At 44.3% G+C, this 21,934-nt stretch overlaps 1 protein-coding gene across 6 annotated transcripts in view; it reads right to left on the bottom strand.

Annotated features, from left to right (window-relative positions):
- LOC139553716 (ral GTPase-activating protein subunit alpha-2-like) overlaps positions 1–21,934 on the bottom strand; it is a 187,003-nt gene that overhangs the window by 52,101 nt on the left and 112,968 nt on the right. For all 6 annotated transcript variants that reach the window (XM_071366323.1, XM_071366322.1, XM_071366317.1 and 3 more), the window contains 6 exons: positions 17,415–18,351; positions 16,984–17,055; positions 15,301–15,424; positions 13,693–13,848; positions 3,236–3,394; positions 359–486 (listed from right to left, as the gene is read on the bottom strand). In XM_071366323.1, the coding sequence (XP_071222424.1) occupies positions 359–486; positions 3,236–3,394; positions 13,693–13,848; positions 15,301–15,424; positions 16,984–17,055; positions 17,415–18,351 (1,576 nt within the window). The remainder of the gene's footprint in view (positions 1–358; positions 487–3,235; positions 3,395–13,692; positions 13,849–15,300; positions 15,425–16,983; positions 17,056–17,414; positions 18,352–21,934) is intronic.

Genomic DNA, 21,934 nt, shown 5'->3' on the forward strand with positions numbered 1-21,934 from the left:
ACATGTGAAATAGCCTGGGCAAACCACTGGCAGTGCTAATGCCGTTATCAAAACAATCGACCCGTTTATAATTTAAATTCTTTCATATGAGCATTGTGAAGAAGATTGTGAGGAAATACAAATAAACTTTTATATACAGCTAGCTAGCTGTATATAAAAGTTTTTTTGTATTTCTGTTATTTCTCACAATCTTCACAATGCTAGATAGATAGGTAATTGGTCAGGATCTATCCATCTATCTATCTTTGAATATAAAAAGATACCCTTCCTTGGCCTACCTACCTGCTGAAGCTCTGTGATCAGACTGGACTGTAGGAAAGGTAGAGGCAACAGAGTAAAGAGTGAACAGAAAGGATACAAGCTCTGGTAGAGCGTCAGGCGGGACTTGACAGCTCTGCTGGCGTTGATGCAGGTGGCGCGCACCAGGCTGGGCAGCAGCGTTCCAGTTACGATGGCCCCGTTGAACAAAGGCCCAAAGAAAGGGACCTACAAGGGAAAGGAGGGAGAGAGAGGGATAGAGGCAGAAAGAAACAAATACGAAGAAAGTTAACATGTTATATTATTCAGATAAAATGCTATAAAAAAATGCTGGTTAAGTCATAAAATCATATGAAATGCGTGAGACATCTCAACTGGGCACAGGTTTGAGTGATTAAGGTTTGAGTTTTGTTATTTAGCATGACAATCACACACATCTAATGCAAATCAATGTAGAGTAAGAGAAATGACTGTCGATACCGGAGAAAACTTTTATTGAACAAATACAATGGCAGTTCTCTGTGTTTGAGAGCAGCACGCATATGTGTGTGTGGTTGGTGTGTGTGTCACACGGGTCTGCTCATGGGTTTTTGGGGAGATCTTAAATCTGCTGAGTTTAATTATCGTTGACCTGGAATGTGACGTGAATGTCAGAGCCCCTTCATAAACCCTGCTGTCTACTCTGCATGGAATAGCTCATTATACAGAAAGTCCCTCCACTTCAATGATTGTAACGCACTTCAAACTGACATCTAGCTCTAGAACACCATAGAATAAGAATGAGAGGGGTTCTGAGTATGGTGGAGGTTTGGACTGAGGACTGGGTGGTTTGGATGAAAAGCGTGCCCAAAGTAAACCGCCTGTTACTCAGGCCCAGAAGCTAGGATATGCATATAATTGGTAGATTTGGATAGAAAACACTCTGAAGTTCCTAAAACTGTTAGAATAATGTCTGTGACTATAACACAACTGATTTGACAGGTGAAACCCCAAGCACAATCCATCTAGATAAAAAATTTTTGGAGGTCATTGTGTTTTCCAATTGTTTTCTATGGGAAGCCCCATTTATGAGGAACCTGGTTGCAGTTCCTATGGCTTCCACTAGATGTCAAATGTCTTTAGAAATTGGTTGATGTTTTTCTTTTGAGAAATGAAGAAGTAGTGCTATTCATTGTAAGTGTCACTCCAGGTGGACTCTACTGTTTTGGTGCTGGTGAACTGGAACGCGCTTCACGTTGTTTTTATCCTGTATTGGAAACAATTTATTCCGTCTTAAATTGTATTGATTATTTACGTTTTAGGGTACCTGATGTTGGATTAGGAACGTTGTTTGAAATGTTTGGACCAAGTTTACAGGTAACTTATTAGATACTTTGTAGGCATGTTGGGCGAGTTGAAACCGGTGTATTTCTGAATCAAACGCGCCAAATAAATGGACATTTTTGGGACAGAAAGAAGAACATTATCAAACAAAAGGACCATTTGTGATGTTTCTGGGACATTTTGGAGTGCCAACAGAAGATCTTCAAAAGGTAAGGCATTAATTATATAGCTATTTATGACTTTTGTGGCGCACCTGCCTGGTTGAAATATGATTTTGATGTGTTTGTATGCGGGGCGCTGTCCTCAGATAATCGCATGGTCTGCTTTCGCCGTAAAGCCTTTTTGAAATCTGACACAGCGGCTGGATTAACAAGAAGTTACGCTTTATTTTGATGTATTACACATAGATTTTCGTGAGTGTTGAATATTGATATTCCTGTAGTTTGAATATGGCGCGCTGCCATTTCACTGGATGTTGTCAAATCAATCCCGCTAAAGGGATTGGCGTGTGAAGGGATTCATAAGAGGTTTTAATGATGTCTTTCTGTCCGTCTGTGTGGATATTGGGATATTAGGTGGATGGCCAGACAGGGCAGTGGACATCATCTACAGGTTGGCAGAGTCCTGCTGGCAGGTCAGTGGAATGAGAAATCTTTCGCTTCGACACAATAAAACCCGACACACTAAAACCAGCTATAGCTCTGTGTGCACTGTGCAGCGGTTTAGAACACAGCAGCCGCCAAGAAGAAAGCTAGCTGAGAGACAGACACTGTCAAACGATCGATAATTGGTCGGGACAATATTTTTGGCCAATATTAGCCATTGCTAGTCTATCGGCCGTTGAGGATTAGCGCAGCCGATGTCTTCTATGGAGCGCAAGCGCACTTGCCTCGTGTCAAACTGTTGCAAGCCGGCACCACTTACTCGTTCATTGCTAGCTGTCCTTGAGGAACCTCTGGCTGGACAGCATCTTCTTAGGTACCTACTCCTGCTGCATATCATTTAGCTTAAGCACACTTGAAAATGACACAAGGCATGTAGACATATTGAAAGTGTTCATTAATTTACTGTTCGGCAAAACAATGTCCATATACAGGCGGCAGCACTTTGAAAAACAAGATACCGGTTTGGTCATCAAAATGTTCAAATTTAACGATATTGTCCATCGGTCTCCTTGACCCCCAAAAAACGGTATCGGCATTGGCCTTAATAAATCCATATCGGTTGTTCTCTAGCACATACCCACAGTGATGGTGATGCACTGTAGTGGAAGAGGAGGGCATTACTTTCCATCTCAGAGTCACACAGCTGGACAGGCAGACAGTTAACCCACTAAACCAACAAGCTAGTTTGGTGGGACCCCCGGGAAAGAGAGTTAAGATGGGTTTGTTGAGAAAGTCAGATAGATTGGAGCAGTGCTGGAATATGTGTTTGATCAATTTTAGTAGAAAAATTGTGAAAATAACACCCATTATATTTGTTTAATGTAAAAAAGACAAGTAAAATAGTCTATGACACCACCCATTACAGACATGGATTTAGTGGAAAATAATCAACCAAGTGTAGAAGCAAACTCTGAAATCTCATTGTGACAAACTACCATATTGGTTTTGCATTGAGTATTCAGAGCAGCCAACCAGCTGATCTGTAGTACCTGTGGTTTCTTCATGATCTGGATGAAGAACGTGTGGTTCTTCATGGGGTACACGATGATCAGCACGTCTCCAAAGTCAGTGGGGATGATGCCGCGCCGGTAGTCCCTGCTGTGCTCCGACCACACTATGTGAACTTCATCGTTTCCCAGGTGACGCAGCTGCACCGGAACAAATCACAAGCTTTAGACATGGCTAGCTACGGTGATCACGTTTAGAAAAAAACATAGTCATTACTATAAAAACAAATATATATTTAGGTTAGCTATTACCACAGCTCTGGGTGTTGTGACAATGTAAAACATCTTCTAATTTCAACTTTGATTGGAAATTCAAATAACAAAAAACATTTTAAAACCAATCATTGAAATTAACTTTACTCCAAATTGCATCCAATTTCCATGTTCTATTCATAAATACAAATTCAGTTAGGACAGAAATTACAGGAAATTGGCAGACTGTTATTTTAACTCTATTTTTGAACCAAGACATAGGAGCGAGAAAGGAGAAAGAACACTCTTGCCCCAGTATTGTGGTTGACATGGACATTGAGTGATGGGCAAAGACCAGCCGTTCGAACCTCACCGGTCTTTACCCATCATTAATGGGGCAGAGTTTATCCCTGACCACATGACCTTACCAGGATAGACTGGGCCTAGTTAGGGCCCCAGAGTATTTCCTGCTCAGGTGAAGAGATTAGGAATAACTCCTGTCCCTGATCATGTGGCATCATGACTGCTAAGACTGAGCCTCCTCACTGACTGACTCGCTGAGAGAGGAGGAAAACATGTGCTAATGTACTTGGGTCTAATGAGCCATTAAGAAAACATGCCCTCGCTACCCAAAAAATGCAATTAGCACATTCTATTATAACCCCTTAATTATGCTAATGGTTTAATGTTAAACAAATCCACAACCCGCTGATTGAACGTCGTGCTCACTGGTTCATCTCATCTGTACAGGCGCAGGTCAGACCAGACAGGGACAAATGAACCAAGAATGTTGAATATGCATGTCGAAGTTGCCCACAAAAATCCTAGGGATGTTAATTACCATTAGACATTTTACATAGAATGAGTTGAACCAAGAGGCAGGACTGTCTGGGTAAATGCTAATGTGTCTTTGTGTTCTCCTTCAGCAAGCTCTCCAACACCAGGGAATATGTTTAATAATAACAATACAAATATTTGGTGGGTGCTTATATTTGTCCTATTTCATACATGTACAAGTATGTATTATAAGCATGTGTGAATTGGAAATGTGTTTTTTGCATATACCAACTGTCCCCGAGACACCCTCGGAGAGCGGCGTCACGGCGAAATTAGGAGTCAGGACAATATGGACCATCACGGTAAAGGAGGATATTGGTTTGTGGGAAGGTCGATTTCAATGATATATGAATAGAGGAGGATGTCAGAAAAGCAGGAATTGATGATTAAATCAGGGGACGAATCACATCCCTGTCCCTACTACACAGTACTGTAGCTATAAGTGGCACTAGAAGCTCTCCTATGTGTGGCCTCAGTTAAAGGCCCTTGTCCAATTGGCCCTCAAGGTTTGGCGATATATCTAATTCATTCCATTAATTCGAATTTTGGTTTTTGCGTGATATTTCAAATGCAAGAATCCAATTATTATTATTATTATTGAGTGTTTATGTCCGCTTGTTCTCACGTTAACTTTTTGGTCTCGTCTCCTTTGCTCCTTCTGTGCACCTTCTCATTTAACCTAGAGATCTGTATATAATGACAAGATGCTCATATCTCCACCTCAACAATGGGAGTCGTTGCCCCAAAGGCGGGAAGGCAAGCGACAAAGGCGGGAAAGCATTGGGCTTAATTTGGACAGACTTGGGTGAGAGTGAAACCTCTCGCTTCAACTCTTCCTCTCTGTTTACACACACATACCAAGCCTCTCCCCCTGAAACTGTCTACAACAAAGATGAGAGATCACTACTTTTTCTCTGACAAGCAGTTTCAACTCACTATTTACACTGAAAAAAATTATAATTGGGGGACTAACCAATATATTTTGTTTATATTCAAATGTTTATTTATTATTCAAATGTTTTATAATGAACAGAAGTACAAACGCAACATGCAACAATTTCAAAGATTTTACTATGTTGCAGTTCATATAAGGAAATCAGTCAATTGAAATAAATTCATTAGGCCCTAATTTATGGATTTCACATGACTGGGCAAGGGTGCATAGGGTGCATTGGAGGGCATAGGCCCACCCACTTGGGAGCCAGGTCCACCCACTTGGGAGCCAGGCCCAGCCAATCAGAATTAGTTTTCCCCCACAAAAGGTCTTTATTACAGACATAAATACTTCTCAGCACCCCCCGCAGGTGAAGCAGCTGGATGTGGAGGTCCTGGGCTGGTGTGGTTACACGTGGTCTGAAGGTTGTGAAGCCAGTTGAACACACTGCCAAATTCTCTAAAACTATGTTGGATGCAGCTTATGGTAGAGAAACAAACATTGAATTCTCTGGCAACATCTCTGGTGGACATTCCTGCAGTAAGCATGCCAATTGCACGCTCCCTCAAAACATCTGTGCATTGTGGTGTGACAAATCTGCTCATTTTAAAGTGGTATTTTATTGTCCCTGGCACAAGGTGCACCTGTACAATGATCATGCTGTTTAATCAGCTTCTTGATATGCCACAACTGTCAGGTGGATGAATTATCTTGGCAAAAGAGAAATGCTCACTAACAGGGATGTAAACAAATTTGTGCACAACATTTTTGAGAAATACACTTTTTGTTTGTATGGAACATTTCTGGGACTTTTGATTTCAGCTCATGAAACATGGGACCAACACTTTACATGTTGCGTTTATATTTTTGTTCAGTGTAAATTTGAGGTTTGGTCCAACAGAATCAGTCATATGGACACCCAAACATTATTTTAATAGAGGAGAGAGAAGTTCACCTTTGTGAGGGCATTTTGAAGTTAAACCTTACTAATGCATGTGTACTAAAACATCTGTTTTTAAGCCTAGGCATTGGGTTTGAGATTGCCATATAAACTAACTCATATAGGATAGAAAAGTGTGTGTGCGTGTAACCGATGTGAAATGGCTAGCTAGTTAGCGGTGGTGCGCGCTAATAGCGTTTCAATCGGTGATGTCACTCGCTCTGAGGCCTTGAAGTAGTTGTTCCCCTTGCTCTGCAAGGGCCGCGGCTTTTGTGGAGCGATGGGTAACGATGCTTCGTGGGTGTCAGTTGTTGATGTGTGCAGAGGGTCTCTGCTTCGAGCCCAGGTAGGGGCGAGGAGAGGGACGGAAGCTAAACTGTTACATGCGCATTAATAGAGGCCTGTCCTGACTGTCTGTGTGTGTAGAATGACCCCATGATGTCTAGGCACTCAGCCAAAGACTTGACAGAAATGAACTGGTTCCTCTTAGCTTCACTGGAGACAGAGCAAAGTGTTATTCTGCACACCAATGAGAGCTATTGTTGTGCTTGGAGCCTGTTTCTGGGTGAAAGATTCATGTTTTGTGTGTGTGACCAGTACGACCATACATCATTTGGGCCGACAGTCAAAGGCACTTGCTTGCCCAACTTGGGGGAACCGTTGAGCTACTGTTAGAGGAAGTATGTCTGGGGTGACTTCCTATCATTCTGGCCCCTATTGTTCTCACTCAGTTGCGACAGACTGAGGCAACCTTTTCACCCAGTTGTCTCCCCACACACACACACACACACACACACACACACACACACACACACACACACACACACACACACACACACACACACACACACACACACACACACACACACACACACACACACACACACACACACACACACACACACACACACACACACACACACACACACACGGTCACGTGTTTTGCAGATGCTTGCATGGGGTAGCTTGACTATATAAATGCTCCTGTACTCTTTGTACAGGAGTCGCTCACTCCATTTCACCTGCGTGGGTGGGGCGACTAGCCTCCTTATTATAATATGTTTTTAATAAAAGTAAAACCTTGATTGACTATTGACTGTGCCCCTCATTATTACTTAAAGGTAGAATTTCCACCACATTCTTGGCGAGCTTGCCAGGAGGTGTACCTCCACCTGCAGACCGTTTCTGAGGACCTGGGTAAACTGTGCACAGAGGTCTCCAAATTGAGACCCCAGGAAACCGCACTTCTGACAGGAGCAGACTGAGACCTAAGGATCCTAAGGATCCAAGCCTAAGGATCCAAAAGGAAGACGGGGCGGGTGGATACTTTTGAAGCCCCTGTTGAGGGTACGCTCAGAGCGAGGTCTTCCTTAAGAGGGCCAAAGCTGAGGCAACTAGCAGGACTGAGTTGAGTTGATAAGAGTGTTTTAAGTGAGGTATCCTTGGACATGATTGTTAATTAGCCAGTTGAGGGCAAGAGGGCAACCAAAACTCCAGATCCGTGGTACTGATTTGATCACCATAGGACTGGTGATGTTAATGTGGAGTGAGGGACCAGAGCGCGAGTGCACTCGGCTTGGCGAAGCTCATTGAACGAGGGACCAGAGTGCAGGTGACTCCTTGTGAGGGCAAATTATAATGTGGAATGAGGGACTGGAGCGTGAGTGGTCTTGCGGGGTCCCTCGGCTCGGTGAAGCTCAATTGATTTTGCCTCTCCTCATTATTAGTTAAAGGTAGAATTTACACCACAACTTTCTAACCATACCCTTTTTATGTCTCAACTCTTCAAATTGCACACAGAGCAGGCACTACTAAAACAGGAGTATCAATGAATATTGCTTCTGGAAAATGAATGCTCAGTTTGTCGCATGCAGCATTTTAGCCAAAGACTGCTATAGTAGCTGTCTAGTCTGAGTTATAAGTGTGCAATATGCATTTAAACACAATTCTACAAGGAATTGGCAACTCACTCTCATTCTGAGAAATAAGGTAGGCTACTTGATGTCAACATTTTAACAAAGTGGACAGGCTAGCATGCTGTTAAAACAGTTGGAGACAGACACATGGGTGTGTTCATAACAATTCAACTGTTCAACCTTAGCTAGCGAACACATCCAAGTTGGCTAAACTTGAAATAAAAATATTAGCTGGCTATTCATTAGCATGTGGCCTTGTGCTTGGGAGATTGTTTATGAGATCTGTGTTAATTTTCTATAATGCCTGCTACAATAAGTTAGTCATTATTAGTGAATGTGCATTATGCATGGTTCTGATCATTTTTGTACAGTCCATTATAAAAACAGCAGAGCAGGCCTCTCAGCAGTACAGTCCATTATAAAAACAGCAGAGCAGGCCTCTTAGCAGTACAGTCCCTTAGGAAAACAGCAGAGCAGCAGCCCAGTTAAGCCATGGTGCCTGAGGCTGGTAGTGAGCGTGAGGCCGGCCAGGCGCCGCTAGCTCTGACATAAGGACCCTACATGGCCTGACCCCCACCTCACAGGTCGCTCCTGTAACCATATTACCACAACCAGCTGCTGCCCTCAAGCCCACAATTGGATTGGAGGAATTCACATTCACATTCTCATTTTCCTTTCTGGTTTAAATGGGGCCCGTTTTTTTCCTTTCTTTCTTTCCCTCAGACAGACAATCTGGCCAGCGAAAGCCTCCCCCACCCCAACACTACACACAGTACGCACTTGAGAGCAGGCGGGTGGGCGAGGCTGAACGTTTTATTTGTAAAATGACAGAGAAACTTCCTGCCTGGATGCCGATAAAGCCTCTTTTTCATCCCAATCTCATCCCCCCTCCCTCCCTCCCTCCCAACCCCTTTAAGCCTCCACACCCACCGCCGAGCTGCCAATTTCTGTGTCGCCTGTGGCTAGCGCGGGGTTCTGGGAGGAGAGGAGTGCAATTACAGGGGCTCCCAGTCAAATTAATCGAAGAGGGCCAACGGCACACACCAGTGCCACACACCAGCTAGCCAAAATCGAATCTTGCGCATGCTAACTAATTTCCGCAGCCACTAAGCACAGGTTCAGTATGGGGTCGGTGCAGGACTTTTTTGGGGCGAGGGGGGAAGGGATGTGTTGGTGGTGCGGAGGTGGTATATGAGGAGGACCTGATGAATTTCCTATCTTCATGGGACACCGTATGAGAAGATAGGCTGCATGGGCAGGGGCTTTGCAGCTCATTTCTCCATGCTAACTGCTGCTGGTGTGCTACAGCCAGGGAAACAGCTGCAGCGCCCATCGATCGCTCCCGCCGTCACGGCCGGAATGGGATAAAAAGGTCCTGCTGGCATCTGCCCGGCCCCTGCCCTGCCAGGGTCAGCTAATGGCTGAATTTGGGCCCCAGTCACTGCACCCAGGGAGGGGGGCAGGAAGGGGGAACAGGTCCAGGAATCACAGTCATTACTGTAGCCACACATGCCCCTTCTCACACGCCTGCTTCTCTCTCTACTCCTCAGGCCTGCCCAGGGTTTACTAATCAATGCCAGAACCCAGGAGTCACACCACCTGATCTCAACTTAGCACAGAGTGAAGAGCCAAGACAGCACACATATAGACAGGGTAGCGTTCTGCAGTCATTTCACTCTATACACTGTTTGAAGCCTTTTTTTGTATGGGTCGATCCACCAAGTTGTTGAAAAAAAACTTGTTACCTAATTTTTACAAATCGGTCATAAAGACCACATGCTCAACTGAATGAAAAACACTTTTTCCCATCTCAAGAGGTTAAATAAATAAAAAATATTATAGTAAGTGCCTAATAAAGTAAAAGTTGATCGTAACAGCGTTGACAACATCATCTTAAATCAGCCATAAATCCCCCTGAGACAGGGGGAATGGAAGCTTGTTGTGTGGAACAGGGAGGGGCAATTGAATGAAAGATTCACCAAAAATGAAAATTCTTAAAACATTTTTATGGGTAACAGGGTTGACGTGTTATGCTCGACTCGCTCACTTTTTCACAACAAAGCACCAGAAAGTGGCAAAATAGTGTAAACGCATGTGAGCTGGTTCTACTCTATGATTTGACTATGAGATGTTCAATGTCTTTTCTGAAAAGAAAAAATGTAGAGCAGCAATCAGCATTTAAAAGCCTTCTCCCCACCCGTTTCAGTAAAAAAAAGCAGTGGGATAGGGCTGGACAAATGTAACCACTCAAATTCATAGACAGTGATATGGATGCAAGGACAGACCATGCAAAATGATAGTTTTAACCATGTTTTGAGGCTGTATAGTGTTTCTTTACATTTACCATTTTCTTTTGTAAAATAAGCTTATATTTTAGGTTCTGATGGCGTACGACAGTTGAACTAAGCTCATGAGGCATTTATAAGTTATATTCTTCAAGAATCAATGGGTACATTGAATTAATTCCTAAATGTATGAATCAACTGCAGATTGCCCCTTTAAAAAGGAATAGTTTCACCGTATTAAAATGAAAGTTTAGTTGACGTAAGTGTTGACCATAAATGAGGGACAGGTTGTTGTTTTATTTTTACCTTAAAACAAATCACTAATTAAATAAAAAAGAATAATCTTTAGAAATTACTATCAAAGCAACAAAATAACAAGGGCTTTACAAAGATGGTGAAAACTGTGAGAAATGTTGGCGTTCAGTTCGTTAAAATCTTCCTAGAGTCACCGAGGATGCACAAAGGGACATGTCTACTTGCACATTCATCTTCTGCACATCTATCACTCCAGTGTTTAATTGCTAAACGGTAATTATTTCACCACTATGGCCTATTTATTGCTTTATTTCCCTAATCTTACTACATTTGCACAGACTGTATACAGATTTTTCTATTGTGTTATTGACTGTATGTTTGTTTATTCCACGTGTGTTGTTTTTGTCGCACTGCTTTGCTCTATCTTGGCAAGGTCGCAGTTGTAAATGAGAACTTGTTCTCAACTGGCCTACCTGGTTAAATAAAGGTGAAACAAATAAATAATAATTATAATAACACAAATGCTGAATATAGAAAAATCTGACATATTGAATTTTCTATGTGGTCCATTGTTACGTTCACCAGCAAGAAACCCCCAGGGTTACGTGCAATGCCGTCGGGGTACGACAAATAAAAAGGTGATTCATATCCCCCCCCCACATTTTCAAACAGTCCAATTATATTTTCCAAATGGGGCTATACATTTGGGTGAGTTTTTTTCCCTCGCCTGAGTAGCCTCGTTTCACTGCCAAAAATCAAATTAAACTATCTGGTGTTCAGCGAAATAACAACACAATGTCAAATACAGGTAGCCTAGTCAAATAATGAACATTCAATCACATTAACCATTACTCTCTCGCGGGAATTCCACTAACAGTCCGAATGTAGCCGAAAGTAGCTACTGTACATTCCGTTTGCTCGAAAATGGATAAATGGTTAAAAAAACTAAGGCGTCCAGAGACACATACCCGCTTTACCACTACCAGCAGTACTGCACCTGTCAACGACACAAGTTGTTCTGCTTCCACAAGCATATCTAATGCTAGCATCAGTAATTCTACATTTGTTGCTAGCCCAGCTAGCATGGACACTGACAGTTGTGAATCTGATGCAGCCGAAGAGCTACTGCCCCCTTACCCGGGAAAGCACCGAACAACAGACAGGGACGTTGGACCATCGAAGACGCGCAAATATATGATGAGAACTACATTGATTTGGAGTTTACTTATATTGGGAGTAGTGCCTTTCCTCAGCCACAGTGTGCTATATGTGCAAAATTACTATCTCACAACTTGATGAAACCTTCACTCTTGTGCAGACATTTAGAAACAAGACATGCCAATTTGAAAATTAAGCCACGTGAGTTTTTGGAGCGAGAATTAAGATGACTTTCGAGTAGTAAGACACGTATAAAAGCAACAGATACCATTAATAAGAAGGGGCTAGCAGCGTCTTATATGGTGAGCTATCGAGTGGCTGGACAGGCAAGCACCATACTATTGTGGAGGACTTAATTCTTCCTGCAGCCACGGATTTGGCTGGGGCAATGCTGGGGGAAAAGGCCAGAAAAACTACACAGACAATGACTTCCTCAAACAACGTTTCACGATGCATCAGTGACATGGCAGGAGATGCTTTAAAACAATTACTGCTTCGCATACAAGCCAGTGAATTCTATGCGTTACAGCTGGATGAGTCAACAGACATGGTGGGCCTGGCACAGCTCCTGGTATATGTCCGATACGTTTATGGGGGGTCAATTAAGGAAGACATCCTCTTCTGCAAACCACTGGAAACCAGAACAACAGGAGAGGATATTTTTAAAGTACTGGACAGCTTTGTGACATCAAATGGACTTTGGTGGTCAAGATGTGTTGGCCCCTGAACTCTCGTGTATGCAATGATATGGTCAGCGACCATGTAATGCTTTTACAACATACAGAAGTGCGCTGGTTATCAAGGGGCAAAGTATTGACACATTTCTTTATTTATTGATAGACGAGCTTAAAGTTTTCTTTACTGACATAATTTTCACTTGTCTGAGTGCTTGTATGATGACGAGTTTCTCACACGACTGGCCTATCTGGGTGATGTTTTTTCTCGCCTGAATGATCTGAATCTAGGATTACAGGGGCTCTCCGCAACTATATTCAATGTGCGGGACAAAATTGAGGCTATGATTAAGAAGTTGGAGCTCTTCTCTGTCTGCATTAAGGACAACACATCGGTATTTCCATCATTGTATGATTTTTGTGTGCAAATGAACTCAAGCTTACGGACAATGTCAAATGTGATGTAGCGAAGCACCCGAGTGAGTTGGGTGCGCAATTACGCAGATACTTTCCCGAAACGTATGACACAAACAACTGGATTCGTTATCCCTTTCATGCCCTGTCTCCAATCCACTTACCGATATCTGAACAAGAGAGCCTCATTGAAATTGCAACAAGCGGTTCTGTAAAAATTGAATTTAAATCAGAAGCCACTGCCAGATTTCTGGATTGGGCTGTGCTCAGAGTATCCTGCCTTGGCAGATTGCGCTGTTAAGACACTGATGCCCTTTGCAACCACGTACCTATGTGAGAGTAGATTCTCGGCCCTCACTAGCATGAAAACTAAATACAGGCACAGACTATGTGGAAAATGATTTAAGACTGGGACTCTTTCCAATACAAGCAAACATTGCAGAGTTATGTGCATCCTTCAAGCACACCCTTCTCATTAATTTGTGGTGAGTTATTCACAATTTTCGATGAACAAATAAAGTTTTATATGTAAGATGGTTAAATAAAGAGCAAAATGATTGATTATTATTATATTACTTTTTGTGCACTGGTCCTATAAAAGCTTTTTGTCACTTCCCACGAGCCGGGTTGTGACAAAAACTCACAAATTCTTATGTTTAAATTTTTTTCGTATAGTGTGTGTGGCAGGCTTACAATGATGGCAAAAAACAAAATTTGAGAGTGCGCTGACCCTGGTGCTAGAGGGGGTACGCAGCTGGAGGTCGAATGTTTGAAGGGGTACGGGACTATAAAAAGTTTGGGAACCACTGATCTGGAAGGAGTAATATTAAGTACCTTTTTGGTGAGGCAGTCATCAGAGTTGGACGGCATGCGTGTGGACACATGCAAGATGACTTCCACCGTGGAGGTAGCGTAGTAGGGAGCAGTGTGTCCTGTGCTGCCGTTCCTCTGAAGCCCTCCCATGAAGCCACAGTGTGTGGCTAGATCCACCTGAGGGACACACAACACGGTTAGGAGAGCCTGATGTCAGTGTGCGTGTGTCAGAGAGAGAGACGAGATGCAGGGCAGGGTTTCCGCTAGCCGGTAATAGCCGGCTTTTGGCCCAAAAAATAAATAGAAAAGCCAATAAATACAATTGCCGCTGGCCAACGGTCCGGGAGAAAAAGATAAAAATCCCATTGCGTAATAATGCTTTTTAGCCTATTCATTAGTCGATGTAAATGCATTTGAATAGTCATACTACATAGTAGGGGTACTCAACTCTGACCCTACGAAGTCCAGAGCCTGTTGGTTTTCTGTTCTACCTGATAATTAATTGCAGACACCTGGTGTCCCATGTCTAAATCAGTCCCTGATTACAGGGCAACAATGAAAAAAATGCAGTGGTTTGTTTTGAGGGATCTACAGGTTAATTAGCATAATATGGTGAAATTTATTTGCCGTGTGTACAGTATATTGGTTATGTATCTTATTTATTGCACGTGTACAGCATGCAGATACAGAGCCTTTGAGCAGAAAATCTGTCAGACAGCGCGAGAGCTGTTGCTTCAGCATCTCAGACAGTAAATGTATAGGCAACGAAAGGCAGGCTTCATCAGCGCATCACACACCACTTTACAATGAGCTGGAGGCAGTGCGCTTTTGGAAAACATATACATTTTACTACATATTATGAGGCATGTCTTACCTTGCATCAAAGTAGCCTGGCCAAAATCAGACCACATCCGTGGAGGCAATTATTTTCTAATCAACTTTCTTTCATTGTCCAGGAGCCAAAGGCACAATCGTAGTCATGTTAGCAACCCATGCTAGTTGTTGCATATGAAACCGCTCACATGTGCAGTGTGCTTTTGACAATGGTATTCTCCCGCTAATTGCATTATTGCTATGCTTTTATAATCTGAAGAAATAAAAGTTTATCAACATTTTAAGCTAAACGTTCTGATCTGTTGCATCAAATGTAGCCTAGGCCTGCTGGTTGTATGAATGTGGGATCTATCGTCCCACAACTGTCCCAGAGTCTGTTTGGATTAGACTATTTCTTTCTCCACAAGCTGACCAATAGAATAGATACACTTTTCTACCATGGGGGATAGTAGATTGACATAGGTAGTGATTTTGCTGTTTGTTACTCATCTTGTTAGCTGAGGAAAAGTAAATGTGGACAGTTATTCTAACAACTTCAAAGTGCCCATCATAATTCAGTAAGGACTGCACATCGTTGCATCCTCAACTTGCATGTTCTGTTAATATGAATTACCATAATCTAAATATGATTTATGTCATCATGAGCACCATGGGTGGACGCCCTAATCAGGGTTATATACCCAATGCATATGGGTCCGGTAAATTAAAATGCTGCCAGTCAAATGTCCAGCGCCACAATTTCCTAATGGAAACCCTGCTGCAGGGGTGTGTGTGTGTGTATGTGTGTGTGTGTACCTCCCATCCCAGGCCAGACACAAAATCCTCGTAGGCCTGACTGCCTGCGCTGTTGGACAGGATGGAGCACTTGTCCTCCTGACCCTCTCCGATGTAGAACACAGCGATCTTGTGTGTCTCCCTGCTGTTAAGACAAACACACAGACCTGTCGTTAGAACAATGGACCTAGTGAAGCTACACTGTTCTTAGTGCCTACCTCGACACTCAGCCCAGTTAAGATGAGCGTGCTCTGAAATGTGAACTACACACCACCAAACGTAACCTGGACTCAAAAGCAAAACAAATTATATTTGGCTAAAATCTGTGGCACTTCATTTAGTATGAAATATTACTTTACGTTAGGTTACATTACATTGGCCTACAAATGTAATAGCAGTCATTCAATATAATATGAATTGCAGGACGTATAGTATTACAATTACAATTCGTAACATAATATTACAATGACAAGGTTAAGGATAGGGTTAGGAGTTAGGTTAAAGGGTTAAGGGAAAGGTTAGCTAACATGCTAAGTAGTTGCAAAGTAGGGAAAAGCAGTAAGCAGTCAACTGACTAGGTATCCCCCTTTCCCTTTCCTAGTTACAAAGTTGCTAATTAGCTAAAATGCTAAAGTTGTTTGTGATGAGATTCGAACACACAACCTTTGGGTTGCTAGACATTCAAGTAACCTACTGTCCTATCGAACGTAACATATCATACTAAATCTGAGTGCCACTGATTTTAGTAAAATATCATATGCTTTGCTCTGAGACCAGGCTATCAAACGTACATCTCCAAACAATACTGTGCAAATTCCAAAAAGTAATTGTAGCAAATATGGTTAATATTAGAGAAAACAACATGTGCCTTCATTTAAACATTTTTTTAACCTTTATTTAACTAGGCAAGTCAGTTAAGAACAAATTCTTATTTACCATGACGACCTACCAGGGACAGTGGGTTAACTCCCTTGTTCAGGGGCAGAATGACAGATTTTTACCTTGTCAGCTCAGGGATTTGATCCAGCAACCTTTCAGTTACTGTCCCAACGCTCTAACCACTAGGCTAACCTAAGCCCACTAATGAAGATTCTTAAGAGTTAGTGTACAATAGTATATGTGTTTACTGCCCCCCCCCTGTCATGTGACAAACAAAACAAGAGCAGACACAGAGTTCCACCCCTGCGCTTCACCGTTGTCATGGCGGAGCATGGTGCTGTGTTAAATTGGGGGCATTTTGGATGCTTCGACACAGGTTGCCTTGTCTGGCAAAATCCTGGGGGCATTCTTTAATAAGCCCCGGTCATTAGCAGTGTGAAGTGCCTATTGATCGCTGTGTGTGAGTACTGCCTAGCTGTGATCAGCCCGAGATGGTGTAGATTAGGAGGAGAGGAGGGGAGGGCAGAGTGAAGCAGTTTTAATACGTGTCGCCTTGAGAGTGTGATCTTTACTGATTTAGAGGAGGAGAATCTTCATTAGCGGGCTTAGGTTCAGAGTAATGAAGAACATGGAATGCTGCGATATTTCAGGCTTGGCTAGAATACCTAGGTGAAATCTAGGATGGTTTGTTCAAAAGGTCTTGCTTAGAGATTCAGTAAGTTCCTTTTAAAATGCCGAACAAGAAGCAAATCATACATGCCAATGTTACCTAGGGATACAGTTTGTGCTGAAGAGGCCCTAAATAATCAGTGTACAGGAACATACCACTGCCTGGAATCCAAATTCTTCAGTTCTCTCAAAAGTTTTGAGTTCTTCTTCAGGAGATGAAAGCTTTTCCTGAAAAGGAATAAACTAAATTGAACTTGAAAAGCATCCCGACGGCACTTCACATGTACCAGTGTATGCTATTTTTTTGAATGGTAAAAAACAGATTGAAAGTAGGATAAGAAAGTTTAATGTTTTACTTTTGGTTTTTGGTCTGATGAGTAACAGGTGCAAACAGGTTTAAATTGAGCTCCGAGACCATTACTAATCTACAGTTGGGCACAGTTTCCCTGTGGAGAGCAGATTAACACTACACACCCTTGCCAGGCCTTTCCTTGTACTTTTTCTCTCCCACTTTCTCTCTCTCTGTGAGGTATTCTACTAACTAGTCTACAGCTGTGGATGTGGTGGTGTTGTGCTCGGCTCTGTACCTGTGGTCCCATGAGTTCATGCCCAGGTCGTTGAGTAGCAGTCTGCAGAAGTAGAAGAGAGCTTTGGGCTCCTGGTGAGCGGGTTCTCTCTGGCCGGTGGCCTTGACACTCACGTCTGCGTTCCACCTCTTCACCTGCTCCTCCTCCTGCTGCGTCTGCCTGAGGATGGCCTCCATGATGGCCCCCTCCTGCTCCAGGTTCATCCCACAGGGAGAGGGGGCTGGCTGGTTGAGCCTCAGCCGGGGCTGGGGCAGGCACTCAGGGCTGCTGTATCCCAGGTCTTCTAGGAGCTGGTCCAGGCCATCAGCCTCCTCCTCCTCCTCCTCATCACAGCCTGACTGGGAGTCCCAGCCAGGGGGGTTGGAGCGCTCAGAGGTGCCTGGTGAGGTGGGCTTGGTGGTGGAGTGGTTGTAGGGGTCTGAGGTGCCTGGTGAGGTGAGCTTGGTGGTGGAGTGGTCTGAGGTGCCTGGTGAGGTAGGCTTGGTGGTGGAGTGGTTGGAGGGGTCTGAGGTGCCTGGTGAGGTAGGCTTGGTGGTGGAGTGGTCTGAGGTCCTCTGATGCATGCCGTTGACTCCCTCCTGGGTGCGGTAGAGGACCCCTCCGTCCCAGGAGTACTTTCCAGAGATGTCCCTGACGATGACCCGTACCTGGGAGGAGTTGTCATAGGGTTCCCCTGGACCAGAGGGCTCCGAGGGTACCTGGAGGTAGGACACCAGGGTGCTGTCGTTGAACACAAACAGCTGCAGGTTGGGGCTCTTGAACACCTCAGAGGAGAGTTCTGATGACTCCACAAAGGGGTTGTCATGGTTCTCACTGACCAGACTGTGCAGGAGGGCAGGGCCACCACTGAGGGGATGGTGGCCCAGGTGGTTCACAAGGTGTGTCATGATCATCCGTGCTGTCAGAGGGATGAGCTCCATATTCCGTCTTTTCTTCTCTGGAGGCAAGAGGAGAACAGGAATAAGATGGTGTAAAGACATCCTGAGAGACAAACCATTTCGTTAACCCTGTAAATAACCCCCCTGTTTACATGTATTTTATACAGGGAAGTCAAGATCCAGCACATGTACTTTGTCATGTATTGTATGCACTCATGTATTTGATGTTTTGTGTGGACCCCAGGAAGAGAACCTGCTGCATGTGCATTTTACATGTACATTTTCATACTTTTTTTCGTACTGTGCAACAGCTAATGTGCAACAGCTAATGTGCAACAGCTAAAGGGGATCCTTATAAACTATAGTAAACTCATTAAGCAATTCAACGCGAACTTGGGGCTCCATCTTTTTTAACCAAATGACCATGTGTAGACATGTTCTCAATTCTCTGGCTTTTTCACACAAAGCTAGCTTTTCCTTCATAATAACTAATAGCGTTGTTTTTCATTTCTCACAATGGTTATGGCCAACACACCTCTGCCATAAATAAGTAGGTTGCATCTAATCATGGGAGACAACTTTGAAAAGGCCATTGAGTCTGCTACAATGGGAGGAGAGAAAAGACTGGCAAAGTGCTAATGAGAAGCACGTCTTTACAGCACGGTGAATAGAGTGCTACTCCCTGAATCAGATTGATTTAAATGCTCAGAACTATTCCAAAATGAAAGAGTTACGATGGGGGGAAAACAAGAAGATGCGCTCCGCATTGTGACAGTGCTATCAATACCATCATCCCTCATCAAAGTGGAGAAAGCTCTTTAGAGAGGCTGCATTAGAGATACACAGGCCCTTTGATGAGACTTAATCAATATGATCTCAAGGGGAATGCATAGTGCTCTTTGGCTGGTCTTCTGTAGTTTCTATCTAGACTTTGTAGGGCTGTATGAAAAGTAATGACATAAGCTAGATATTTCAGCTGAGCTTAGCCAACATTGCGTCAATGGGTATGTTCTTTTGGTTGAAAGAAAAAATGACTTCTGAAACATTAGTGGAGGAAACGGCCGTTGTAAAGAAATACTCTAATACATAACCTAATGGCACCACAAGGTCACTAATAAAAATAATTTTTAGATGTCTCTTTGATAATGGGTCCTCTCCTTGGGGCAGAGCACTAATGGCTACCTCTTTAAACATTCCATTCCATGTGTTAGTCTCGTCAATATTAGGTCAAAACATTAACATTTAATAGAGTAGCTACCTCCAAATGGAAGGCTACATATTAAAAACGTACATCTCCCTGTAAATCCCCCTACTGCCCATTTCCCAGGTGGTTTGGGAGAGGAAGAGTGTGGTCTGGATGAGGAAGAGTAATATGTAAAACAAGCAGGGGCAGCTGGGCACACAACTTGGATGACAGGGCCCTCAAAAGCATTCTAACGCACAAACGCACCGTCTCTAACGCACAAACGCACCGTCTCTAACGCACAAACGCACCGTCTCTAACGCACAAACGCACCGTCTCTAACGCACAAACGCACCGTCTCTAACGCACAAACGCACCGTCTCTAACGCACAAACGCACCGTCTCTAACGCACAAACGCACCGTCTCTAACGCACAAACGCACCGCCTCTAACGCACAAACGCACCGTCTCTAACGCACAAACGCACCGTCTCTAACGCACAAACGCACCGTCTCTAACGCACAAACGCACCGTCTCTAACGCACAAACGCACCGTCTCTAACGCACAAACGCACCGTCTCTAACGCACAAACGCACCGTCTCTAACGCACAAACGCACCGTCTCTAACGCACAAACGCACCGTCTCTAACGCACAAACGCACCGTCTCTAACGCACAAACGCACCGTCTCTAACACACAAACGCACCGTCTCAAACGCACCGTCTCTAACGCACAAACGCACCGTCTCTAACGCACAAACGCACCGTCTCTAACGCACAAACGCACCGTCTCTAACGCACAAACGCACCGTCTCTAACGCACAAACGCACCGTCTCTAACGCACAAACGCACCGTCTCTAACGCACAAACGCACCGTCTCTAACGCACAAACGCACCGTCTCTAACGCACAAACGCACCGTCTCTAACGCACAAACGCACCGTCTCTAACGCACAAACGCACCGTCTCTAACGCACAAACGCACCGTCTCTAACGCACAAACGCACCGTCTCTAACGCACAAACGCACCGTCTCAAACACACCGTCTCTAACGCTCAAACACACCGTCTCTAACGCTCAAACACACCGTCTCAAACGCACCGTCTCTAACGCTCAAACGCACCGTCTCTAACACACAAACGCACCGTCTCTAGCACAAACGCACCGTCTCTAGCACAAACGCACCGTCTCTAGCACAAACGCACCGTCTCTAACGCACAAACGCACCGTCTCTAACGCACAAACACACCGTCTCAAACACACCGTCTCTAACGCTCAAACACACCGTCTCTAACGCTCAAACACACCGTCTCAAACGCACCGTCTCTAACGCTCAAACGCACCGTCTCTAACACACAAACGCACCGTCTCTAACGCACAAACGCACCGTCTCTAGCACAAACGCACCGTCTCTAGCACAAACGCACCGTCTCTAACGCACAAACGCACCGTCTCTAACGCACAAACACACCGTCTCTAACGCTCAAACGCACCGTCTCTAACGCTCAAACGCACCGTCTCTAACGCTCAAACGCACCGTCTCTAACGCACAAACGCACCGTCTCTAACACACAAACGCACCGTCTCTAACACACAAACGCACCGTCTCTAACACACAAACGCACCGTCTCTAACACACAAACGCACCGTCTCTAACACACAAACGCACCGTCTCTAACACACAAACGCACCGTCTCTAACGCACAAACGCACCGTCTCTAACACACAGTCTCTAACGCTCAAACGCACCGTCTCTAACGCACAAACGCACCGTCTCTAACGCACAAACGCACCGTCTCTAACGCACAAACGCACCGTCTCTAACGCACGCACCGTCTCTAACGCACAAACGCACCGTCTCTAACGCACCGTCTCTAACGCACAAACGCACCGTCTCTAACGCACAAACGCACCGTCTCTAACGCACAAACGCACCGTCTCTAACACAAACGCACCGTTTTTAACACAAACGCACCGTCTCTAACGCAAACGCACCGTCTCTAACACAAACGCACCGTCTCTAACACAAACGCACCGTCTCTAACACAAACGCACCGTCTCTAACACAAACGCACCGTCTCTAACGCACAAACGCACCGTCTCTAACACACAGTCTCTAACGCTCAAACGCACCGTCTCTAACGCACAAACGCACCGTCTCTAACGCACAAACGCACCGTCTCTAACGCACAAACGCACCGTCTCTAACGCACGCACCGTCTCTAACGCACAAACGCACCGTCTCTAACGCACCGTCTCTAACGCACAAACGCACCGTCTCTAACGCACAAACGCACCGTCTCTAACGCACAAACGCACCGTCTCTAACGCACAAACGCACCGTCTCTAACGCACAAACGCACCGTCTCTAACGCACAAACGCACCGTCTCTAACGCACAAACGCACCGTCTCTAACGCACAAACGCACCGTCTCTAACGCACAAACGCACCGTCTCTA

This window comes from Salvelinus alpinus, chromosome 25 (assembly GCF_045679555.1).
Source record: "Salvelinus alpinus chromosome 25, SLU_Salpinus.1, whole genome shotgun sequence".
NCBI lineage: Eukaryota > Metazoa > Chordata > Actinopteri > Salmoniformes > Salmonidae > Salvelinus > Salvelinus alpinus.